Source organism: Capricornis sumatraensis, chromosome 12, assembly GCF_032405125.1.
Source record: "Capricornis sumatraensis isolate serow.1 chromosome 12, serow.2, whole genome shotgun sequence".
Lineage (NCBI taxonomy): Eukaryota > Metazoa > Chordata > Mammalia > Artiodactyla > Bovidae > Capricornis > Capricornis sumatraensis.
Window position 1 is genome coordinate 39,849,509 of NC_091080.1, and position 26,381 is coordinate 39,875,889.

At 48.0% G+C, this 26,381-nt stretch overlaps 1 protein-coding gene across 1 annotated transcript; it reads right to left on the reverse strand.

Moving 5' to 3' along the window:
- Positions 1–760: 760 nt before the first annotated feature.
- Positions 761–24,143, reverse strand: ALOX5AP (arachidonate 5-lipoxygenase activating protein). Its single transcript, XM_068984638.1, has 5 exons — positions 24,027–24,143; positions 17,514–17,613; positions 10,932–11,002; positions 7,989–8,070; positions 761–1,141 (listed from the first exon to the last, which is right to left on the reverse strand). The coding sequence occupies exons 1-5, from the start codon at positions 24,094–24,096 to the stop codon at positions 979–981; spliced, it is 486 nt and encodes a 161-aa protein (XP_068840739.1). The 5' UTR covers positions 24,097–24,143; the 3' UTR covers positions 761–978.
- Positions 24,144–26,381: the final 2,238 nt, after the last annotated feature.

The window sequence follows — 26,381 nt, forward strand, 5'->3', positions numbered from 1 at the left end:
AAGCTCCAAGTCTGTAGCCACCCGACGCAAAGAGCAGACTCATTAGAAAAGACCCTGACGCTGGGAAAGATTGAGAGAAAGAGGAGAAGGGCATGACAGAGGAAGAGATGGTTGGATGGCATCACCAACTCAATGGACATGAGTTTGAGCAAACCCTGGGAGATAGTGAAGGGCAGTGAAGCCTGGCGTGCTGCAGTCCATGGGGCCACAAAGACTGAGCACAGCACAATATTCAAGAGCTGACGATTTAGTGGGGACCAGTGGTACAGAACAAGAAACAGCTTGACATCGTGGTATGACTTTGCTGCAGCTGAGACGTGCACAGGGTGCTATGGACGGTCGGGCAACATTAGACCAATCTGGAGTTAGGGAAGGCATCTTGGAAAAGGCAGTCTTCAGTTGTGTCCTATTACTTTGTTTAGTGGTATTTATTTGCTCCTTAACATTTTCCAAATAATATGCAAAAATATAAATAAGCGAGTAAAAAACATATCCAAAATCTCTTCACCCAGAGATACTCACAGTTGATCATTGGTGACCTTCCAGGAGTGTATGTATGTGTGTATGTGTGTGTGTGTGTGTGTGTAGATAGCATATTTTTTATTATCATCATTAAGGTTGAGGAAAACAGCCTAGTTATTCAACTGTAGCAATATATCCACCCAAAACTCAACCACCAGCCTCAAACATATGTCTGTGTTTTATTTTAGGAAAACATAAACTGGGTCACAAAACGTCTTCAGAAAGCAGGATAAGTCACGAAACACACAGAAGGGATCTGAATTTGCAAATGTGGGGCCTCGGCCTTGTTCAGAGGGCGAGGCTGATGTGAAAATTTCCTCTTCCAGGAAAAGCGAGGTTCACTCAAGCTGCAAAGCCCAGCAGGTCATTAGATTTACAGCCTCTCTTAAACGGTTGCGCTTTGATGGCTTCTAGGTATCGATTCGCTGAGCACACCCACCGGAATTCAGCAGAGACTCAAGGGATGAGGAGGAGAGGGGAGATGGTGGTGGTGACAGTCTTGATGTAGTTTTCAAAGTCACTTCCGAAAAAGGCGATGAGGAAATAGTTGAGTATCCCAGCGAGGGACATGGCGAATAGGAACAGGATAATGCGTTTCCCAAATATGTAACCAGGCGTGCTGGAAAGGAAAGAGAGGGGAAACTGGAGAACAGCACAAGTGACGCCAATTTAACACAAAATATTATCGCTTTGAAATACATGGGGCTTAAAGGATACCTCCTTTTACTCAAGAATGCTCCATTTACTTCACATGAGGGATGGACGTGTCTTACCTAGTATTAGTCATTGAATCTAGTTCAGAACCAAGCAAAAACAGCCTTAAACCCATCACCATCAGGGCTCTGCTCTCTGGTTTCTCTGTGCCATGGGAACGCCAGCTCCCGGATGGCGTGAAGGTGGTGGCGTCCGCTGGTAGCCGGGGTTCTGACCAGGGGTTAGGAACCCATGGATTCACGAAGACCCTCTCAGGAGTGCCTGTAAGACCCATGCTGGCAGCTGTGTGTAATGCAGGATTTTCAGTGCCTCAGGTGAGAAGGGATGGTATACATGAACCAAGAAGACTGGTGGATTCTAAGAGATGCTTTCGCATTCTAGGGCTCAGTCTCCTGAGGCTGCCTGGGGATAACTCAAGTTCCCACTAATGAGAGCTGGCCTCCGGGGCTGGAAGGCAGGCCCTTACATGTGAAGGGAAACAAGGAAGGGAGACTTTGTAGGACCGGATGATTTCGTCTCCTTCTGTCACAGGCTCTAAATCCTACACTGCTTGCACAGAGCATCCACTGGGGTCAGGAGGCATCTCTCCAGTGACATGTGACCACACAGCTGTGTTCAGCAGCTGCCTGGTTCCCCTCCTCTGTAGCATCCTTCTGTGATGGCTCTGGATGGTTCATTCCTGCAGCACTGGTATGTTTTGAAAGTGCAGCCAAGTGGGTCACCGAGTGAAAAGTGAAAGTGTTACTCGCTCAGTCCTGTTGTATTCTTTGCAACCCGATGGACTGTAGTTCACCAGGCAAGAATACTGGAGTGGGGTGCCATGCCCTTCTCCAGAGGATTCTTCCCGAACCAGGAATCGAACCCAGATCTCCTGCATTTGCAGGCGGATTCTTTACTGTCTGAGCCACCAGGGAAGCCCCATGGGTGGCCAAGATTATCAGTTGCTAAGGCTGTTAGTAAAGACCCTAGCAAGGGGACTCCTTGGCACTCAGGAGGCCTCCCCAAGAACACCCAACTCATCTAAACAGGTGCCTTAAGGCTGCCAGGCCCTTGCTTGCTATAATCTAGAGACTACCATGTGGTATCCATAGGTTCAATGTTAGAAATTTTATCTTATTGAGAGGGACCCCAAAGGCTCATGATGCAACTCCTAGTCTTCCTGTGTCGAGAGTTTGAAAATAGTTTTGCAGCTGAGTATCAACCTCCTCGCTCCTCACAGTGCTCCATGGACCAGCAGCACAGAAGCTTGTTGGAAGTGCAGATGCCCAGGTCCACTGGATCAGAACCCATACTGTGGACAAGCTCCCCCGGGGACTCGCGAGCACAGCAGGTTCTGAGAGGCACCCTCAGTTGACAGCTCCCTGCTTCTTGGCCAGTGCGTTCCTCTCTCCTTGGTTTCCTGGTTACAGTCCTGCTCGTGAAGTGACCCATTCTAGCTCTTTGTTAGGGAAAAAAAACTATGGTCCCCAAAGAGAGCGTTCTGAGCTGAACTGTACCTGTGCCCCGCCCCCACATTCATATGGTGTGGTCCTAAACCCTAGTCCCTTAGAATGACTGTATTTAGAAAGAGGGTCTTTAAAGAGGTGATAATGGTAAAATGATAATGGTAAAATTTTCTCTTCAAGAAAATTAGAGATACCAAGGGAACATTTCATGCAAAGATGGGCTCGATAAAGGACAGAAACAGTCTGGACCTAACAGAAGCAGAAGATATTAAGAAGAGGTGGCAAGAATACACAGAAGAACTGTACAAAAAAGATCTTCACAACCAAGATAATCACGATGGTGTGATCACTCAGCTAGAGCCAGACATCCTGGAATGTGAAGTCAAGTGGGCCTTAGAAAGCATTACTATGAAGAAAGCTAGTGGAGGTGATGAAATTCCAGTTGAGCTATTTCAAATCCTGAAAGATGATGCTGTGAAAGTGCTGCACTCAATATGCAATTTGGAAAACTCAGCAGTGGCCACAGGACTGGAAAAGGTCAGTTTTCATTCCAGTCCCAAAGAAAGGCAATGCCAAAGAATGTTCAAACTACCACACAGTTGCACTCATCTCACATGCTAGTAAAGTAATGCTCAAAATTCTCCAAGCCAGGCTTCAGTGATACGTGAACCGTGAACTTCCAGATGTTCAAGCTGGTTTCAGAAAAGGCAGAGGAACCAGAGATCAATTTGCGGACATCCACTGGATCATGGAAAAAGCAAGAGAGTTCCAGAAAAACATCTATTTCTGCTTATTGACTATGCCAAAGCCTTTGACTGTGTGGATCACAATAAACTGTGGAAAATTCTTCAAGAGATGGGAATACCAGACCACCTGACCTGCCTCTTGAGAAATCTGTATGCAGGTCAGGAAGCAATGGTTAGAACTGGAACAACAGTTCCAGTCCTAACAACTGTTAGGACATGTAACAACAGACTGGTTCCAAATAGGAAAAGGAGTACGTCAAGGCTGTATATTGTCACCCTGCTTATTTAACTTATATGCAGAGTACATCATGAGAAACGCTGGGCTGGAAGAAACACAAGCTGGAATCAAGATTGCCAGGAGAAATATCAATAACCTCAGATATGCAGATGACACCACCCTTATGGCAGAAAGTGAAGAGGAACTAAAAAGCCTCTTGATGAAAGTGAAAGAGAAAAGCGAAAAAGTTGGCTTAAAGCTCAACATTCAGAAAATGAAGATCATGGCATCCATCCCATCACTTCATGGGAAATAGATGGGAAAAGTGGTAACAGTGTCAGACTTTATTTTGGGGGGCTTCAAAATCACTGCAGATGGTGACTGCAGCCGTGAAATTAAAAGATGCTTACTCCTTGGAAGAAAAGTTATGACCAACCTAGATAGCATATTCAAAAGCAGAGACATTACTTTGCCAACAAAGGTCCATCTAGTCAAGGCTATGGTTTTTCCAGTGGTCATGTATGGATGTGAGAGCCGGACTGTGAAAAAAACTGAGTGCCAAAGAATTGATGCTTTTGAACTGTGGTGTTGGAGAAGACTCTTGAGAGTCCCTTGGACTGCAAGGAGATCCAACCAGTCCATTCTGAAGGAGATCAGCCCTGGGATTTCTTTGGAAGGACTGATGCTGAAGCTGAAACTCCAGTACTTTGGCCACCTCATGCGAAGAGTTGACTCATTGGAAAAGACTCTGATGCTGGCAGGGATTGGGGGCAGGAGGAGAAGGGGATGACAGAGGATGAGATGGCTGGATGGCATCACGGACTCGAAGGACATGAATCTGAGTGAACTCTGGGAGTTGGTTATGGACAGGGGGCCTGGCATGCTGCAATTCATGGGATCACAAAGAGGCGGACATGACTGAGCGACTGAACTGACTGAGGTAGACCCTAACTCACTATAACCAGTGTTCTTATAAAAAGAGAAGGTCAGGGACTTCCCTGGTGATCTAGTGGTTAAGACTTCAAGCTTTCCAACAAAGGAAACTATAAGCAAGGTGAAAAGACAGCCTTCAGAATGGGAGAAAATAATAGCAAATGAAGCAACTGACAAAGAATTAATTTCAAAAACATACAAGCAACTCCTGCAGCTCAATTCCAGAAAAATAAGTGACCCAATCAAAAAATGGGCCAAAGAACTAGACAGACCTTTCTCCAAAGAAGACATACAGATGATTAGCAAACACATGAAAATATGCTCAATATCACTCATTATCAGAGAAACGTAAATCAAAACCACAATGAGATACCATATCACACTGGTCAGAATGGCTGTTATCAAAAAGTCTACAAACAGTAAATTCTGGAGAGGGTGTGGAGAAAATGGAACCCTCTTACACTGTTGGTAGGAATGCAAACTAGTACAGCCACTATGGAGAACAGTGTGGAGCTTCCTTTAAAAACTGGAAATAGAACTGCCATATGACCCAGCAATCTCACTGCTGGGCATACACACTGAGGAAATCAGAACTGAAAGAGACACGTGTACCCCAATGTTCATCGCAGCACTGTTTATAATAGCCAGGACATGGAAGCAACCTAGATGTCCATCAGCAGACAAATGGATAAGAAAGCTGCGGTACATATACACAATGGAGTATTACTCAGCCATTAAAAAGAATACATTGGAATCAGTTCTAATGAGGTGGATTATACAGAGTGAAGTAAGTCAGAAAGAAAAACACCAATACAGTATATTAACGCATATATATGGAATTTAGAAAGATGGTAATGATGACCCTATATGTGAGGCAGCGAAAGAGACACAGATGTATAGAACAGTCTTTTGGACTCTGTGGGAGAAGGCAAGGGTGTGATGATTTGAGAGATCAGCATTGAACTATATATATTATCATATGTGAAATTGATCACCAGTCCAGGTTCAATGCATGAGACAGGGTGCTCAGGGCTGGTGCACTGGGATGACCCTGAGGGATGGGATGGGGAAGGAGGTGGGAGGGGGCTTCAGGATGGGGAACACATGTACACCCATGGCTGATTCATGTCAATGTATAGCAAAAACCACCACAATATTATAAAGTAATTAGCCTCCAATTAAAATAAATTTTAAAAAAAGACAACAACAAAAAAGAGATTTTGTGCTTTCAGTGCAGAGGGTGCAAGTTTGATCCCTGGTCAGGCAAGCTGGAATCTCATGCAGCCAATAAAAGTTTTTTTTAATTTTTTTAAAGAGAAGGTTAGCGGGGTTTCCCTGGTAGCTCAGTGGTAAAGAATCCACCTGCCAGTGCAGGGGACAAGGGTTTGATCCCTGATCTGGGAAGATCCCACATGCTGTGGAGTAACTAACCCCATGTGTCACAGCTACTGAAGCCTGTGCTCTAGAGCCCAGGAGCCACAACTGCTGAGCCCAAGCACCACACCTACTGAAGCCCACACAGCCTAGAGCTGAACTGAGCTCCAGAATAAGAGGAGTCACCGCAATGAGAAGCCCACGCACCACAAGTAGAGTAACCCCTGCTCCCCACAACGAGAGAAAAACCTGTGAGGCAACAAAGACTCAGCACAGCCAGAAATAAATAATACATTAAAAAATATATTTTACAGAGAAGGTTACGACGTAGGCACACACCATGGGAAGACCCTTGAGGACATAGGGAGAAGACGGCCAAGTACAAGCCAAGGAGAGAGGCCTCAGGAAAGAGCAACCCTGCCATTGTCTTGATTTTGGACTGCCAGTCTCCAGAACGATAAGAAAAGACATTTCTGTTATTTAAACACCCTGGTCTGCATGGAGCACTTTGTTCTGGCAGCCTCAAAGACAAATACAGAGAATTACCTGCTAATGTTGGTAAAGAAGTGGAAAGAAAGTAAAGGAGTCTATTTTTTTTTTAAGCCAGAGAATAGAGGCTTCAGAGAAATTAAATTGTTAAAAGTCAAATATTGTAGTGAGTCAGATTTATCACATGAATGAGGCCACCATATGCTCATTACAGAAAGGAGGGAAAGTGATTTGTGAAGCTATTTCAGAACCTGTTCAAGATAAATCTGTGGTGAAGGATGAAACAGGAGTGCCTCCCGATGAAATAGTGGTGTTCTTGGTCTGGGCAGGATGTTTCTAAGGACTCGAGGAGTATCGCCCTTCAAGGAGGTGCTTCTCTGGGTGTTTAACTCTTCCCAGACAACTTCTCCAGGGATGTCACTGCCTTTTTCGCTGCTGAAGAGGGCTCTCTGATCACTTCTTGGCCTTTTGGCTAAGATCAAGTGAAGGAGGAGGCTCTCTGAACTGGGCAGCCTTATCCACCAGAAAGTGAAAGTGAAGTCGCTCAGTTGTGTCTGACTCTTCTCAACCCCACGGAATGCAGCCCACCAGGCTCCTCTGTCCGTGGGATTCTCTACGCAACAATACTGGAGTGGGTAGCCTTTCCCTTCTCCACGGGATCTTCCCAACCCAGGGATTGAACCCAGATCTCCCACATTGCAGGCAGATTCTTCACCAGCTGAGCCACAAGGGAAGCCCAAGAATCTGAGAGTGGGTAACCTATCCCTTCTCCAGCAGATCTTCCCAATCCAGGAATCAAACGGGGGTTGGGGGAGGGTGCTATTGTGAGACATGGAGGGGGACAAGAAGCGGAATAGGGGGTGGGCGCTGGGGCCAGCACGTGGGGAGCAGCCCCCACAGCATCTTCTCTACCCTTGGAACCCATCAGCGATTCTGATCGCTCCAGAATTGGGGCAAACTGTAACTTGAACCTTTCTTCTCTAAGTATCATCATTTACTTTACTAAAACCCAGCTTTCCCAACCCAGGTCTAAGGAAAGGACAATCGTAGCCTACGCTGTCTCTGTCCGCCACCGGCGATTGTGTCTGACTTTCTTAACAGTCTTTCCTCAGGTCCCCGATGTCTGTTACTCAAGAGAACTTATCACAAGGTGCAAGCTTTAGTTCTCCTTCCCCTGACAAATAATGGCACGCTTCACTCACGGCAGGCTTTGGGAAGCCAGACAGGGGGGTGTGATTCAAGGCCCAGATGCAGCAGGGTGGGAGTAGAGGCTGTGGTTTGGCAAGGCATGCTTTTAAAGTACCCTTTGGGAGCCCAGCACCACGTGGAGGAGTTTTTTTTTTTGTAATGGAAAAACTAGTCAAGGGCCCTGGCTGTATTTCCAGAACCAGCAAAGTTCAGGGAGGAAAAAGGATGAGGGATTGAAGTCATCCTCCCCACTCCAACACTCGTGGTCCCTCCTGGTCAGTGGAATATTGTTGAATGACCGCTCTTCTGGCTGGAAAGCGCCTCTCCCTCCATGGTTCTTACTCTGTCCCAGCGGCCTACCTCTGAGTTCTCTCCCCCAGGTAGCCAACAAAGTACTTCTGCCTCACGAACAGATACATCAGTCCAGCAAAGGCAGCAGGAACTAAGAGGAGAAAAGACAACACCTGTGTTAGTGTCCTAGCTGGAACCCAGTACTAATACAGCCAATAGGTAATCAGTGTTGGTCGCAAAATCGAGCAGAGGCCTCAGCTTCTGCCAGTCAGGGCTGACGTGAAGTTCAGCAAAGAGCCAGGGACAGGAAGCATCCTGAGATCCTTAAGAATAGTCATGCTACCCTGAACTGGCATCACAGTGTCATTTCATACAAAGTCTTTTCATACCCGTCATCTAATCTGAATCCTTTTCACATGACTGGTACCATCTTTTTCTCTATTATCTATTTATTGTATTTCTGGCTGTGCCGGGTCTTCCTTGCTGTACCTGGACTTTCTCTAGTTGTGGCAAGTGGGGGCTACTCTCTAGTTGCAGTGAATGGGCTTCTCACTGAATCTTCCTGGAGCAGGGATCAAACCTGTGCCCCCTCCCCTGGCAGGCGGATCCTTAGCCACTGAACCACCAGGGAAGTCTTGGTATGGTCTTTTCTATTTCCAGATGTGGAAACATGGATTCCAGCAGTCAAGAGACTTGTGTAAGATTGTCAGCTGGTAGGTGCATGTACACGTGTGTGTGTGTCTGCATGTGTGTGTGTAGGAGGAAAGCTAGACTTGCTCCCAGAGCACTGCTCTGAAGCTGGTCCTTACAAAGTACACCCTTCACCTGTGGACCTCTGGGAATCATGATGCTCAACGTTTTCTGAACAATTGCTATGGTTTAGGAAAGATCTCCAGGGAAAGAAATGCCTTTTGCATTCCAACCCTGTGAGGAATACACACAAGTGAAATAACCCTATGGAGTCCTGAGCGCTTGAAGCTGAGAGTTGGAAACCCAGCCCCATCAGGACTGTTAAGATCAGGAGCTAACGCTTAACACATTCTATTAATACATTTGACAAAGGGCTGATTACACTTTTCCTACCTATCAGGAATTACTATGAGGGTGAAACAGAAGTATGGATATAAAAGTTCTTCAAAATCCGCACCCACCCCCACCCCCCGGCGTTATTCAAATACCAAGCACTTGATCAACTAAGCACTTGATATGTGTCAGGGAGTGCTCCAGGCAGTCTAGGTACTCGGGTCTCCAATCCTCTCTACTCTGATGGTTTCAAAGTTGTAACAAGTCACAGCTGCCGTGGACAAGGTTTTTCCTGGTTGGTCCCTTCCAGATGGCTCTGAGCTAACTTATTGGCCCACGTTTCTGTCACCGGGAACTGAACCTAACATGAGCTGATAGAAATCAGGGTGCAAAGTGACTGAACTCACTGCCCGTATTTGGGGATCAGCGCCTGCCCCTGGCGTGGACCTGAGCTGCTTGAAACACCAGGAGGGATGTCGTGTGTTCAAAACGAGGCTCTAAAATTCTTGGGTTTGAGCAGGTTCCCCTGAGGTTTGGGCTCCTGCTCTGTAATGTGATGGGTTTAGGCTGGTGTTCCTTTCACTTGAAAAATTATCCAATCTACCATATTTATAGGAAATGACTATTACACCGAACAGGAGTGACTGACAGTTTTCCTCCCGGCAATGCCAATACTTGTTTTGGCAGAAAATGCTTACTTCCGGGCCCTGAAACCCTTTTCAACTCCCTTTATCCAACCAGAATAACTCCAGATTCATCTCTATCAAGTATCATCTAAGAAGACATAAAAGGAATCATAACTCCTACTCAAAGTGTAGTTTGACTTCATTTTCCAGGTGATGCCAGACATGTTTCTTATTTAACTGAGGATAGAAAGTGGGAGATTAAGACATGTTTCCTGACAGCCTTATGGATCACCTCGTGCTCCTGAAGTAGTTTCTGCTCCCAGCCTTCACCTCTCTCCTCTCTCATTGCACCTGATTCTCTCCCTTCATGGCGTGTCTCACTCTTGCCAATGAACTTATCCATTCATTTATTTTCTGTTGGTCCACCTTGCCAACTGCTGTGTGCTTCACCACCATCTCTGTCTTATTTACTGCTGTGTATCCAGGGAACAGGGTTTGGCACATAGTAGGTGTTCAGTGTATATTTTTTGGAAATGAATAAAGCAAGAGGACACATGTGAAAAACCCAGGATTTATCCTGAAACCCCTGGGAGTCCGTCCTGGCTCCATTACCCACCAGCTGAACAACCTTGAATAAGTCACTTATCTCCCTGAATCAAAGGCTCCTCAAAAGTAACAACAGGGGGCAACAATGTCCACTTTACCTACTTTATTGCATGAGTGACCACAATAAGGATGAGATCATCTCTCACAGGACACTGGCAGCCTTTTGTCTCACACGGCTGGGCCACAGCGTGGAAGCTGGCCAGGTCACACCAGACCTTCTGCAGACACAAGGCCAGTCTCCAAAGTGGACCAAAAATACCACTTGGTTTCCACTTAATTTTAAATCAGTTTTGGGAACCCAACTTGCTGAAGTCAAGACTGTGCGCTGCTGAGGACCAGGGAGGCTGGAGACCTCGACCCATGCCGGAAGGAGGAGCACCATGCAGAAGGTAATGAGCAGTCAGCCAGGTGACAGTCGCTCAGAACAGACACCTCCTGCTCTCATTCAGAATGCCCTTGTGTCTGAGCTCATGCTGCTTAAGGTTTCTGAGTCACATTTAGCCTGAAACCACCCTTGTCAGTGCAGCTGCTCTCAACCAGCCACCAGGGAGCCAGCATTAGCGATGCATTACCGCCGGGCCCCGCATTGGCCCCCCGGCCACTGGCTCACAACCTCCGGAGGGTCTCACCTCTCCGGAGCTTTGCAGATTGGAGCTGGAGGGCAGACAAAGTCTTTTCAACAGAAAAGCCTACACTCGCACCTCCTGGTGACACACGTTTTGGAGCGAGCACACACGAGGAGAAAAGCCCAGGTTACCTTGGCTGCAGAGAAGCCCGGCGCTCCAGAGCATGACAAGGAAGGTAGGGTAGGCATCCACACAGTTCTGGCTGCAGAATAAATCAACAAGGGGGAAAAAAATCAGAGGACACAGTTTAGTCTGAAAATTACCTGAAACCCCAAATAATAATCAATGTCTTGCAAGGTGGGCTTCCCAGGTGGCCCTAGTGGTAAAGAACCCGCCTACCATGCAAGAGACGTAAGAGATGCAGGTTCAATCCCTGGGTCAGGAAGATCCCCTGGAGGAGGGCATGGTGACCCACTCTGGTATTCTTGCCTGGAGCCTAGCAGACGTGGACAGAAGAGCCTGGCAGGCTGTAGTCCGTAGAGTCACACAGAGTCGGACATGACTGAAATGACTTAGCACACACGCGCACATGTCTCACAAAGCCTGGACTCCATTCATAATTCCTCTGACCTCCAGAAACAGACAGCAGGTAAAGCAGACACAAGCTTGGAATTCACCTACTCCCTTCCGCAGTGAAGCCATTTCTTGATGGATCCTCCTTGGCCGGAGTCCTGCTCCCAGCTATGCCAAAGCACTTCTTAGAATTGAAAAGTGAGAGACGCGGACAGCAGGGCTGGGTGAGTCAGGGTGGGGTCAAGAGAGGGACCCGACAACGTGGACCCCACCAAGTAGACCTTCAGGTCAGACGCACAAGTCAGCTCGGATACGTGGGCCAAGCTGAGGAAGGACAGGTGAGCCTCCACGTTACAGGAGCCAGGGTGGATTAGGCAAAGGTGGTGCTCGTTATCCTGCTGATGGCTTTGTCAGGGCGCAGGCCTGGCCCCCGCACTGGGGTCTGACACCCTTGGTCTCCTTTAAGCTCATGCAATCCTGCCAGTACACTCAGTAACTGCACGGTTTCCTGTGGCTTCTGGGACAAGTAGCCACAAACTCAGAGAGTTAGGACAAATGTATTAACTGCAGGTCAGAAGTCTGAAGTCAGTCTCGACGGACCAAAATGAAGATGTCAGCATCGCTACATCCCTTCTGGAGATGCACTGCTTCTGTCTCTTTGCCTTTCCCAACTTCTAGAGGCCACCTGTGTTCCTTAGCTCAAAGCCCCATCCAACCTGAAAGCCAGCCATGGTTGATTATGTCTTTGCAACCCCAGCTCTTCTGCCTTCTTCTTGCACATCTGAAGGACCTTTGCAATGACATTGGTCCTACCCAGATAATTCCAAATAGTCTCTTAATTTAAACTCAACTGCTTAACAACCTTAACTCCCCCTTGCCATGTAATGTAATCTATTCACGTGTTCCTGGGATCCGGATGTGAACATCTTTGGAGGTCATTCTTCTGCCTATCACAATTTTCTCATGTGTCAGATGAGAAACTGAACCTTGGAGAAGCTGAAGATAATTTACCCAGGGTCCCCCAGAGTAGCAAAGCCAGGACTTATTACGACTCTAAAGCCAGGACTGTTACCTCTTCAACCCTACAGGCACACCTTGGAGATAGTGTGGGCTGAGCTCCAGACCACCACAATGAAGCAAACACCGCAATAGCACAACTCACAGGAATGTTCTGGTTTCCCAGTGCACATAAAAGTTATGTTTATGCTACACTGCAGCCCAGTAAGTGCGCCATAGCATGATGTCTAAAACACAAGGTACATTCCTTAATGACAAATATTTTATTGCTAAAAAATGGTATCCATCATCCGACAATGCAGGGCCGCCACAAATTTTCAGCTGGTGAAAAACACAGTATCTGTGAAGTATGATAAAACAAGGTATGCCTTCACTCAATTAAATAGTGAGTGTCCTCTTGAAAGGCTTCAGTTGAGATCAGGACAATCTATCCGGACATCCATGGAAACACAACATAACAAGCCACAGAGGGATGAGCAGGGAAAGACGATGCAACAAAGCGGGAGGGGCACCCGATGAGGACTGGTCCCCAACCTGACATTAACCAGCTGTTTGTCATTGGCAAAGCAATTTCTCTGGACTTGGTTTCCCTACTGGTAAAACCAAGAGACGAATAATTAATAACTCTGAGATCCACTTAAGCTCTAAGAGTTGATGGTCTAATGTACCAGTTCTCCAGGTGTGGTCCCTGGATCAGCTGTATCAGAATCGCCAGGGACCTTCTTAAAAATGTAAATGTTAATGCCTTCCTTGGACCTACAGAATGAAAAATTCTGGGGGCTGCTCAGTAAGATTTTAAGGAGCCCTCCAGGTGATTCTGATGCATGCTCAAGTTTGAGAACCACTGGTCTAAGGCAATTCAAACTAGAGGTAAACTCAAAGATGCAACTTTCTTCAGACTTACCTGGCAGTTCAGTGGTTAAAATTCTGCGCTTCCAATGCAAGGGTTGCAGATGCAATCCCTGGTCAGTGAACTAAGATCCCACATGCTGTGCAGTGCAGCCAAAAAGGTATTAAAAATTATAATCTTTAAAACACGTTTGGGCTTTTACCCAAATTCCTTTCTTAGAGTTTTCCTCTGGCAGCTTCTTGATGTGCTTCTCATGATTTTTCTCCTAAATATCAGCCTTCAAATTGATAGGGTCTCCCAATTCAGTTGGTACCACTGAGAACCCTAGAATGACCAGCCTTTGGTCTGTCCCTTACAGAGCGCCCAGGGAGGCTGGGCTGTGTCCCTGGCCACGGGGGCCTTCATGTCTTTCTGACGGTCAAAAATTCTTTACTGGAGAATTTAACAAGAAGAAAAGATAAGAAACCAATGTATCCTGTCCTGGGATATGGACATGGGGGAACCAACAAAGCCTGCTGACTCACTAGGTGCTCTGGACACCCAGAACTTCCACTGACTTATGAACACCGTAATAATTCCAAAGGACAGGAGCCCCTTAAAGATCTACCATTTGGGGTGAAGCACTTAGTGAATAAGAGCCTCTTGATTAGGGTGAAAGAGGAGAGTGAAAAAGTTGGCTTAAAGTTTGACATTCAAAAAAACAAAAATCATGGCATCTGGTTCCATCACTTCATGGCAAATAGATGGGGAAAAAGTGGAAATAGTGGCAGATTGTATTTTCTTGGGCACCAAAATCACTGTGGATGGTGACTGCAGCTGTGAAATTAAAAGACGCTTGCTCCTTGGAAGAAAAGCTATAACAAACCTAGACAGTGTATTAAAAGATAGAGATATCACTTTGCCAACAAAGGTCTGTCTAGTCAAACCTATGGCTTTTCCAGTAGTCATGTATGGATGTGAGTTGGACCATAAAGAAGGCTGAGCACTGAAGAATTGATGTTTATGAACTGCAGTGCTAGAAAAGACTCTTGAAAGTCCCTTGGACAGCAAGAAAATCAAACCAGTCAATTCTAAAGGAAATCAACACTGAATATTCATTGCAAGGTCTGATGTTGAAGCTGAAGCTCCAATACTTTGGCCACATGATACAAAGCCAATTCACCGGAAAAGACCCCGAGGCTGGGAAAGAGTGAGGGCAAGAGGAGAAAAGGACAACAGAGGATGAAATGGTTGGATGGCATCTCAGACTCAATGGACATGAGTTTGAACAAACTCCAGGAGATAGTGAAAGAAAAGTCTGATGTGCTGCAGTCTACAGGCTCACAAAGAATCGAACACAACTTAGCAACTTAGAATGCGTGCATGTAACTGAATCACTTTGCTGTATGCTTGAAACTAACACAACATTGTAAATCAACTCTATTTCAAAAATATTTTAAACTAATTAATTAATGAAGCAAATATCATTAATAACAGTAATAGCATCAATAGCAATCAATAGAACCAATGTAGATGGATCACGTTCAAATCATTGGACAAGTCCATGCTACTTAGAAGTGAGCCTAGGGTGAGAGGAGCAGGGGAGAAGAAGCCTTAGGGTGTCATTTACCAAAATGCATTTTTGTGAGACACCAAACCTTTGATATGCTTTTTTTTTAAGGAGGGTTTTCTGTAGTTCAATAAGACCTCCCCTTCTTGGAGAACCAAGCGTCACAGAGTCTCTTAGCACTGTAAAGGGTCTCAAAAGTCTCGCTGTGGGGAACCCATTTCCCTGTCATACCTGTTAACAGCCCACGAACTTGTAACCTAAGGGACCCATTTTGGAAAATTACACACCTCCAGAGACCTGTTTTCTCTCCACAGTCTGTGCTCACCTGCACCCCTGGGGAAGAATCTTAGGTCCCTTAACTGACACTTTTCTCTAAAAATCAGACTTTGACTGCTCTGCCTGCATACATCAGCTGGGAACAGAGCTTTAACCAATGTGTTAGATACAAGATAAGACAGTCAAGGTCTTTTTCTCTCTCAAAATCAGGCTCAGCTCTGCCCTCAAGGGAGATAGGTGGTAGGGCAGCCGATTAACCGAAGTCCAGTCTGAACTAACGGCATAACCTGGCTGGGACGTCTTGTTTATCGACAGCCCCCAAATCTTGAACGGTCTGTATCAGTCCACAGCCAAATTTTATGCTGAAAAACATGCATTAGTCCTTTCAGTCCACCAGCATCATTTATTCTTGATGCTATCTTCCCTTTCTATGGTCTCTAAACATTTACGATCCCACACTCCATCAACCAAGACTTTTGATGGTATAAGCCTATGACAGGTACATTTAGGTACAAATTATACACAACATATGCCTCTCGATCTGTATATTAAAACTGAGTAAAGCTTAGTTTCCTATAGATGGCAACAGTAAGTACATGTTCTCTTCTACTCGCATCCCCGTGGCTCATCTCACACCCCTTTTGGGTGCCTTTGGAGGCCCCTGGGGAAGCTCTCATTGGGAATGACGTTCTTCTGGTAGCTTCCTGGCCGAGGCGCTCAGACCGGAGGCCCTGGGGGTGGCCAGCGGGCAGTAACAACCGCTGCGTTATCTCCAGAGCCTTCCACAACCCACCTCAGGCACACACAGGGTGCTGCAAGCTGGCCAGGGAGGAAATGGTCTTTGTAACAGAACCACAGCAGTGTCTGGATGACCTTTATCTTACAGAAAATTGTCCTCCACCCCCGCCATAGGTCCAACCTCTCCACAGCTCACTCTCCTCCCCTCGGTCTCTTTCCCCTCTCTGGAAGGGTAAGTAGGAAAGTCAGGACCCCTAGGCAGCACTGACTGCCCACCACTCTTCTCTAGCATCTTTTGATCTCAGGGACTGCATGCCATTGCAGAGCTCCACAGCCACCCCCACAGGGCACTTCCACAATCCGGAGGCTGGTCATGGGGACCAGCGGTCAGTGCGGTGGCTTTGTCTTCTTCTTCTTTTAAATTTATTTTTATTTATTTGGTTGCTCCGGGTCTTCGTTGCAGCATGTGGGATCTAGCTCCCTGACCAGGGACTGAACCCAGGCCCCTTGCATTGGCAGCGCCGAGTTTTAACCACCAGGGCAGTCCCATGGTAGCTTCTGAGAAGGAGAGCTGGTTCACTCCTGGAAGAAAAGGCAAAAACAAGGCGGCCTGGCCTGCTGTGGCTCTTCCTCATTGCTGGCAAGATGGGAGCTCAACTTCCCACCTGGTACAGAGAAATTCCCCTGCCCCCACTTCTCCAATACTGACCAGCTGTGTTCATAAGAGCACAGTGCTGCTGGTGAGAATGCAGTGATCTGGGTGGGAAGAAGCTAACCATTCCAGTCTGTCTGTAGAACAGGATTCCTGGTTTTTGGATTTCATTTTCAGGGAGGTTCTGGCATCATCCCCAGTGGAGCACCCTGTCTTTGCTCCTCTTTGCCGGCCCCTGCACACGGCACAGAAGGGCTGGGGGTGCCCCACACACGATTCCCCTCTCCTATAAATGTGAACATCCTACATGGCTTAAAGCCACACCTTTCAACTTCTCCCTACCCTTCTAGAACTTTCCTTGTGTGGCCCTAAGTCCCGTTTTAGAAGGCTCTCTGGGGAATATCAAAGTCACCTCCAAGCCGAGACCGAAGGCCAGCTCCCTGGCAGCTTGGGGCTACAGCCGCCCTTCCTAACAAGCCTCCAGTCACAGGCATGGAGAAGCCCGCCACAGGCTGATGGCTGAACCCTTTGTCTAAATGCATTTGGCAGAGAGGAAAATGAGTGTTTGAATAACACCATTCAGATTTGCATCCCAAATAGCACCCCTCCTCCTTCCCTGAGTTGTTCAGGTGTTTTCTAGCAACCTTTACCTGCAGAAGTAAAGAAGGAGAGATAGAAAAGCAAGCGGATAGTCCCCTCATGCTCTCTGTCCTGGTCGCTCCAGGAGACCAGGCGTAGGTGTGTCCACGGGGCAGCAGGCAGCTGCCTGCCAGTCCTGCTTGTTGTTTCTGATGCCAGCTGGTAAGTAATGGCTGGTTTGCACACCAGCACTTCGGGACTAACCCCCCAGGAAATTGGTCAACTCCATGACCGAATGACTGGCTGAGAGGTTTCCTGACCAGGCAGGAGCTGTGAGGTCTACTCCCCCACCCCCAACACCTCTGCTTCCTCTCTTCAAACACCAGCACCTGCTAAAATGATGAAAAGTACCCCCAAAGCCTCCGAGGTGAAGTTCAAGCTTCCCTGGAACCCACACCGCCTCCCGCCACACCGCAGCATCCAGAAGGTTGTCCCAGGCCCACTCCGGGTCAAAGAGCAGTGTCAGAGTTTGGACTCACTTGGCAGTATAGACCCGCTCAAAGGCCAGCGTCCCAGTCCTCTGGAAGCTCCGTCCATTGTGGGTCTTGCTTTCGTGCTCCACCTTGTGGGCAAAGAACCCTGCCAGAAGGAAAGGTTTGGATTTATAATGGGCACATATCCCGAGCCTGGTATCTTAATATTTTTCCTGGAATGTTAAATGTTTCCTTCTGTCGACCTCTAAACACCCCTAATTGTCCTCCATCAAATGTCACTGAGCACAAAGGTATTCAGCAGCTACTCTTGACTGATTGCTACACTTGGTGTTGGTGAAGCAATTGTGAGCAAGACACAGCCCCACCAGAAGAAACAGGCAACCAAGTAAAGAAAGGCCTACAGAGAGACGCGTGCTGAGACTGAGTGAGAACATGGAGCCATCGAGGGTCAAAGAGGACCAGCAATTCAGTGTTTGGGTCACAGAAGGACTCCTAGAGGGAGTGACGGGTGAGATAAAACCTGAAGGACAAGGGGATGGAGGGGCCAGGGAGAGCTGAGGAGACCGCTGCACTCTGTCGGAACGGGATACGCAGAGGCCCAGCAGCAATTCCCTCTGGGGTTCGTACATCCACTTGGCTGGGAGATGGGAGGTGGGGAGGGCAGTAATGGGGAGTATAAACCTGGTAGACTTACCAATGAGGCCGAAGAGAGGGAGGCGGTGAATTGCTCTTTCAATGCCATTTCTCTGTTATCACTTGCCTTGTGCCAGATACTTAGCTTGTATCAGAGAACAAAACACACACACAGAGCCTTGGCCTCAGGAGCTTATGTTCCAGCGAGGATACAAGGAAAGGAGACAGACCACACACAGTAAACAACATGTAAGAATTAAAATCACACAGTGTGCCGAGCTGTGGACAAAAGCGAAGGCAGAGCAGGGCAGGGGCCTCCAGGGGTGCTGGTCAGGGTGGCCAGGGGGAGCCTCAAGGAAAAAGTGCTAAGTGAGCCAAGGCTGAGCAGATGGTGGCAGGGCACAGCCCTCAGACCAGCAGCGTGACCGTGACCTTGAGGAGAGCCGCGTTAAGAACGTCTGAGTTTATTGCCATCTTGAGGAAGCATGGAGTTACTGACGTGTGAGCTAATGAATGGCTTCGCCAGAAAGCCGCTCTGTCTTAGCATGGTGAGGGCTTAGAGGGGTGAGACCCAGGACAGGGGGAAAGACAGCAGGGAGCTGGTTAGGGTGATGGCTGGGGGATGCAGAGACGCGGGGGAGACAGAGTCTGTCTTGTCTACAGGCTGGATGGTGGGGAGGGGGGAACACGGTCTCTCCTTCCCTCTCGCTCTTTCCTCCTTTCTCTTTCTCTCTCTCCCACCCCTCCTATTTAATTCCTTTCCTCCTATTTCAAGAGTGAAAAAAGGAAAAATGGTGACAGTCAGGTATCCCACTCACAGGATTTCTTTTTATCAACTTCACATTAGCCTCCTCGAAAAGACCTGAAAAGGATGCTTCATCCATTGTGTCCGTGGATAAAAGCCTTCGTGATTTGCCTTTTGGTGAAAGCATGTTCCTCCCCTAGGGCTGTGCCCACACCGGGCAGAGCCACAGGGCTGGCTTCATGATGGCACTCTGGTGGACGCCGGACACATGCTCTGTGAAGCACATCCCCACGCTGTCAACAAGGGCACTGTGGCTCAGAGAGGTTGAATAACCTTCTCTGTCCCACCACTGGGGAGCAGGGGGCTGCTGGGACTTGAGTCCAGCTGGGCATGCGAGAGTGTGTCCATCCTCTTACTACCACACAGAAGCTCACTGCAGGGACTCCATCAGCAGTGTGGGGTCTGAGTAGCCAACTGTCTGCTCTGGACGTCTCTTCTCTCCAGAGAATACAGTGGAAATTCTGATCACTGTCTTTCCAGAACCCAAGGTGATGCCCGTGCCTCTGAACACATAAGCAGGGATGGTATTAAGACAGTCCGAGGTTACTTCTGCAGCCAGCTGCACGGCGGGGCCCTCCTTCCTCAGCCTGCTTCCCTTCTTCCTCTCCTTGCCCAAGAACAGCCCCTTCCTCTTTTTCAAGTCTTAGTCCTCCACCTGCGACCTTGACCCTGCTTTGGCCAGCCTCTTCCGGTCTTCCTTCATTGATGTTTGCCCTGCTTCATAAATCTTTGGTCTCTATTTTTCTCCGAATCTTTACCCTTGTAACATGCTCAAATCTCTCCTAACCTCAAAACAGAACAAAAACAAGCCTGCCTCTGTCCTGAACCCCCACTAGGGTCTACCTCTCTTTCCTTCCAAGCTAAACTTGAGAGAGTTGGGCCACGTTTGTCCACTCCTCCAAATACTGACACTCCATACTCCATATCCTTGATCATGTTACAGAAACTATGCGTGCAGGGAGCATTCACACACTACTCTTGGCTGGCTGCTAACATCAGGCCAAACCGGAGGGATGGAGAGAGACCAGAGGGAGAAGGTTGCAAACGGTCACCAAGAAACTACCTCATGCTGGCCTCTGCCAGCAACTCAGGGATTATCTCAGGCAACACCCTCAGCTACCACAGGTGGACAGTAGTAGAACCCCACCTCTCTGTTGAGGAAACTGAAGGTCAGAGAAGGTAAATAACTTTCTCAGGATCACAGAAAAAGATTCTGAGATTTTCATTTAGTATGAGTCAGCCCTGTGATACACAAGAATAGCTCACACCTCCATCATTTTAACAGAACTGGTGTCTGGATTTTGGGAACAGATTTCTTGCATGAAAAACACCCACCTGCATCTTAGAAAGAAGATAGCAAGTTGGTGGTGGGTGGGGTGGGAAGGAGTAATCTGATGACTAGGGACTCTGAAAACTAAGTCGGCTGAGAAATGATATGTTGAACCAGGGATATTACAGGTGACTTTGGAAATACAGAAGCTTCAGGCACAGTCTAAGCTTTTCCAAAGAACAGACACACCAGTGGATAGAAATTAGAGGGCAGCAGGTCTCAGTTCAATGTAACAGAGAACTTCCCGAGCAGTGAGTGTTTGAATGAGTGAATCCAAGACAACACACATCGTGTAAACTTCCACGTTTTGAAGTAGCTTTGAATCCCAGTTTCACCACTACTGACTCTGGAATCTCCAACTAACTCTCTAAGCTCTCTAAGCTCCACTTAGTTATTCTGTGAAATAAGAGTGCAATAGTAGAATATTTCATAGGGTGCAAGGATTAAATGAGATCATGTTATGACCAGCACGAAGCACCATACATGACACAAAGCAAATTCTCAATACACTTGACAATGGGAAGAGTGAGCCCAGGACGTTGTGAGCGCTCCATCCTGGGAGTGTTCAGTAGGGGCTGTTGAGGATGCTGTCTAGACTTCTGCTGTTACCATTCACAAGGTCTCCACGCACAAGGCCCTGGGCCCCTCCCCTCAGCTCACTCTCTCCCCCACCCCCCCAACCTAATTAGTTTGGCTTCCCGTGGGAATCATTTTCTCCAAAGCCATGTTTCCCAGGTTTGCTTCAGGTCAAAGCTGCTGGCACCCTGGCCGGGAAGTGGGAGGCCCTCTGGATGCTACGCAGAGGAAATGCATCTGTCTACACGACCGGGGAAACCAGGCTTTGGTACTCGTGGTCCAGGTCGCTCAAACTTTAAACGTGGTCTGCGTTCCCAAACGTGCATTATGCTGGATCAAGCTGGGAGGGGGCCTCGGGTTCAATGATCTTGATGACTCCTTACTGTTTGGGAGGCAGAGGAGGAAGTTCACAGGGCTGGTGGGCTCTGCCTCTCCCCTGGGGAATTGGGAGCCAGAGTGCGCCCCCCTCACCCCCATAGTATCACAGACACAGGGGCCGAAACTCCTTGTCTTGGGACAAACACGAAGTACACAGTGCCTGGCAACAGCATGTAAATCAATCCTAAAGCTAACAGGAAAGGTTTTGAATGTAACTGGGGTGGGGGCAGAGTTTTTGCATATTTTCTGCACGTAATACGGTAGGTAGACCTTTGGCTGCAACCTCGAGGTTAATTAGAATTGCAAAGAGAGGTTCTGGACCTCGGTTGGACCTTTGTGTTTGCCTAAAAGCTCAAGGATAAAACAGGTAGAGGTGTTATCTCCCCAGTCACTTGAATTTCTCTGGTTCCCCTGCACCAGCACATTGAACAGAGTTAAAAGGTGGTCTCAGCATGACCAGCAAGCCTCGCTCTGTGCCTCAGAGACGAGCAAGGCTGATCCTGAGCCTCTGAAGAGAGCCAAGGACTCCTTCAGTGGCTTCAAAACCGCCCCAACCTTTGCAAAATCACTCTGTCCACACGGTGCCCTTGCTGGTCACAGGGCAGGGGATGGGGAGGAACAGAGGCTGTGACATGGGCTCTGTGCTGTCCACATCGCCATAAACAGCCCAATCGACAATGTGTCCAGGATGAAAAGTCTCCAGCCCAAAGCAGGAGCTGGTCCACTCTCAGTTCCCTCCCTGCCAGGAAGCGTCATCAGCTCATGGGACTGTGTGACCAAGGCCATTGCGTCCCGTCGTCTCCTATCCAAGATGGTCAGCCGAAAGATTGTGATTAGAGCTCAGACATGTGGCCATCTATCCTCTCTCCTCCCCACGACCTAATCTTATCTGCCAAAAATGATTAGAAATCTCATTGTCCACCTCAAGTCTGCTCAGGGTTCCCTGTGCTTCTACAGAGAAGTCCAGGACTCACAGGAAACTCCAGGGCCAGGTCCTGGGGCATCTCGGGGGAGGGGCAGAGACTCTGTTCTCATGGGGGGGACCACGCAGCATCCCCCCACTCAGCTCTGGACCGGAGGCCAGCAGCTCAGGGTGGCTGCGAACATCTGCATGGGCGGCTGAGGGGACTCTGGCTCCCGTCCCCTGTCACCGATCTTGACGGGTTTCGGGGGGGCCGGAGGGGGCACCCGAACAACCAGCACCCATGCAACTGCCGCCACAGGGACTCGAGGCTTCACAGCAGGCTTCCTGCTTCCTGCCTGCCCATCTTCTCCTGCTGTTTGCTGCTAATCCCCATGGATGTGGGACCCTTCCTGGGCCAGGCAGAGTCCCCGTTGGGAGTACACAGGTTGAATGAATGATCCTTTGGGGATTTACAGAGACCAAGAGAGCCCAGCATGGCAGCTGCATGAAACAGCAGTGGCTTGGGGCCATGGCAGCCTCACCCGGAGCCATTCGTCCCCTCTCAGAGCTGCAGCTCTGTTGTGTGGCACTTACTATGAAAATGCTCGGGTCAGAAAGCTGCCAAGTGTTGTCCCACAGAGGAGACCGACTTGGAGTATGCAAGATTGGTCTCTCTGGTGCCAGGAGGCCATGGGAGCCTTACTCTGTGCCCAGAGGGCTCATCACAAACCTAAGGCCACACTCAAGCTGGGGGAAAATATCAGGATATCCCAAATCGAGTGAATACCCACATTTCCAAAGTGTAACAGTATATGAACATTCAGGAATTACCGTTAAGTTACAGAGTAAATCTTCCCCTTTTTTCTCTGTCTTCATAAACTGCAAATCCTAAAGACACCAGCCATGCTGATAAAAAGAATCTGAGACAGTCCTAACTTAGGAATTCAAAGAGAAACTCCACCCTGTCCTGCCTTTCTCAGTTCTAGGTCCCTTTCCTGGGTTAAGTGACACCAGGGTTAATGGAAATCCCCTGGAGAAGGGATAAGCTACCCACTCCAGTACTCTTAGGCTTCCCTGGTGGCTCAGATGGTAAAGAATCTGCCTGTAATGCAGGAGAACTGGTTTCGATCCCTGGGTCGGGAAGATCCCCTGGAGGAGGGCATGGCAACCCACTCCAGTGTTCTTGCCTGGAGAATCCCATGGACAGAGCAGCATGGTGGGCTGCAGTCCATGGGATCGCGAAGAGTCGGACACAACTGAGCGAAAGCACAGTGCAGGGTTAATGGAAATGCAACCCTCAAACAAGGAAATCCTTCTGACTCTCTCTCCCTTTATGTGAGTACATGATGTCTACCAAAGAATGCTTCAAAAATTACACATTGCTAAAGAAAAAGGAAGTATTGCAAAGAATGTATTTCGTCAAAAGAAATTAAAAAGCAATACAGAGGTAAAATAATGAAAAAGTGAAGTCCCCCCTCACACTGGCCAAATTTTTTTTTTTTTTTTTAGCGTACAGGTAACAGGTAACTCTTACTGCGCTGAAGTCAGCCTGCTGCACCGGGTATAACCCAGTGTCTAGATGAACATTTATTTGATTGTCGCTTTCAGGCTTCCTGCCCTCCAACTGGCCACAGTAATTAATAGTTACAGTGCTGATTGCAAACACTTCAGTGATGGTTTCTGTGCAACCAACTTGCTGTTCCAGCTCTACAGACATGATTAATCATCCCCATTAAAGCAAAAGAAAGATGGGGAGAAGGAAAACTCCCAGTTCACACAGAAGTGCACGCATCCTTGTACAGTCAAATAAAGATACAAATACAGATAAGAAAAAAATGTACACACATATACACACACAAACACAGAAGTGTGTAAGCCTGACTGTCAAACACCAAGACACCAAGCTGACCCCGAGGGAGGGGCCTCCCTTACCATTCTGGACCACGCTGATGAGGGTGACAATGGCCAGCAGAACGATATTGCCCACGGCTTCTTGGTCCATGGTTGTTTCGGGTTCCTAGCAGGACTGCTCAGCTCCCTGGCACCCCACGCCCGCACTGTGCAGGAAGGGGAAGTGGGAGCCAGCCTCTGCCTTTCATCATTAGAATTTCCGAAGGTCCCAGCACAATTACAGGCCTTCTTCTTCTTCCTTTTTTTTTTTTTTCAATTAGCTACCGTAGTGCCCCGGGCTCAGCCTCTCCTGCCAGAAGAAGCAGGGCTCAGGAGTAGAGAAGGAAGGGAATAAAAAGTGAAACTTGTTTTTCATTCATGGAGCACCTAAAAGGTCTGTGTCCAGGGTACTGTCTTTCTTTCTTTCTTTGAATTCCTGGGAAAATAAATAAATATTTGACACGTGACAGAATCCAGAGTAGCAGCCACATAAGCCCTGGATGAATGAATGAACGAATGAAGAAGTGATGTTTCTATGGGAAACAAGCAACAAGAGAATGAAAACTAAACCAAGGGGCCTTCCCTGGTGGCTCAGTGATAAAGAATCTGCCTGCCAATGCAGGAGGCATGGGTTCAATCCCTGGTCTGGGAAGATCTCACATGCCACGGAGCCACAAAGCCCGTGCACCACCGTTACTGAGCCTGTAGTCTAGGGGTCACCAGCCACAACGACTGAAGCCCACACTCCGTAGATCTATGTTCCACAAGGGAATCCACTGCAATGAGATGTCTGCACACCACAGCTAGAGAGTAGCCCCTGCTTGCTGCAACTAGAGAAAAGCCTGAGCAGCAACGAAGACCCAGCACAGCTGAGAATAAAATAAGTAAATAAAAAAAATTATTTTAAAAAATAAGGAGCAGAAAGAGGGTCACAGGTGACTCCCGAGGAAAACCTCCATCCAGGAAGGATTGTTCAACACCTCAACTGGCTTCTCTGAGGTAATTACTGAGATGCTCCCCTGGAATCTTCTTCACATAATGATGAGTAGCTGCTGCGGTTGCTAAGTCACTTCAGTCGTGTCCGACTCTGTGTGACCCCACAGACGGCAGCCCAACAGGCTCCCCCGTCCCTGGGATTCTCCAGGCAAGAACACTGGAGTGGGTTGCCATTTCCTTCTCCAATGCATGAAAGTGAAAACTGAAAGTGAAGTCACTCAGTCGTGCCCGACTCTAGTGACCCCATGGACCGCAGCCTACCAGGCTTCTCCGTCCATGGGATTTTCCAGGCAAGAGTACTGGAATGATGAGTAGAGAAAAGGTTAAAGAGGGAACCTGCTGAATGAAGTAGGCAGTGCCTGTTATTTTACAGGAGGTTTCTCCCTGTAAACAGCAACCACTCAGAAGTTACAGAGAACATGCAAGATTCTGTGATCTTCATCCCCTCAACACCTATTTGGCAGTGATAAAGATAAGTGTTTATCAAAACCTCACTTTGAAAGAGAACGCTGACCACTCTACTTGGTGGTGGTGGGGTTTTCATCTCGGTGTGGGAGAGGCTGGTGCGGGGAAGAGATCACACGGCCTTGTATTTGAGTGGCTGCAGCCGGCTGGAGGGAAAGAGGTCCTTGGAGGTGGCGAGTGGAGCTTGGATGCACAGAGGCCAATTACAAGGGCAGCCCTGAGCCAGTTCACAATGCTCCCAAGAACCAAGTGCCTAGAACACTTTGCACCATGTGGAGTCATTACATGATTGTCTAGGGGCTCAGCACTAGCAAGAGACATGTGTTCACCTCAGTGGGATCTGATGTGTAAATTTCAGGGAAAACTTGAGTCCCAGCCAACAAGGGGTCTGCCCCCCATAAAGTTGGCCCTTCTAAGACTCCTCCTATTTTAGTAACAGTGCATCAGAAGTGAAGGTCAGACCCTTGAAAAGTTCTCTAGTTGCAAACAATAGAAATTCAGCTCTAGCTAGCCTGAGCCAAAAGGGAAGTCTTATTGACTCAAAGACTGCATGGAACTGAACAGCCAAGCATTGACACGAGCAGAGATGAGATTGGGCCTCTCAGATGAAATTTCCTGTCTCAGTCTCTCTCTCTCCACTTTCTTATAGCTTACCAGCCTTCTTCGCTCTGCAGACCAGCTTTCTCCACACAGTGGAAAATATCTCCCCCTCCACCTCTAGAGTTTTATATCTTACAGCTCTGTCGTCTGGAAAGGACTGACTTTTCTCAGTGAGCCCACTCCAGTATTCTTGCCTGGGAAATCCCATGGACAGAGGAGCCTGGAAGGCTAGAGTCCATGGGGTTGCTGAGACAACCAGCTGGCAGAAAAATGAGAGAATCTGGGGGTTTCCACAGTCTCCTGTGGTTGAGCGAGACTGTTCCCTAAAGAAAGACA

Excerpts from the sequence above, each read along its gene's own strand:
- ALOX5AP (XM_068984638.1), bottom strand. The coding sequence starts at position 24,096 with ATGGACCAAGAAGCCGTGGGCAATATCGTTCTGCTGGCCATTGTCACC. Across the intron at positions 11,003-17,513 it reads GAGCGGGTCTATACTGCCAA|CCAGAACTGTGTGGATGCCT; the intron begins GTGAGTCCAAAC and ends TTTATTCTGCAG. Across the intron at positions 1,142-7,988 it reads CTGGGGGAGAGAACTCAGAG|CACGCCTGGTTACATATTTG; the intron begins GTAGGCCGCTGG and ends TTTCCTTTCCAG.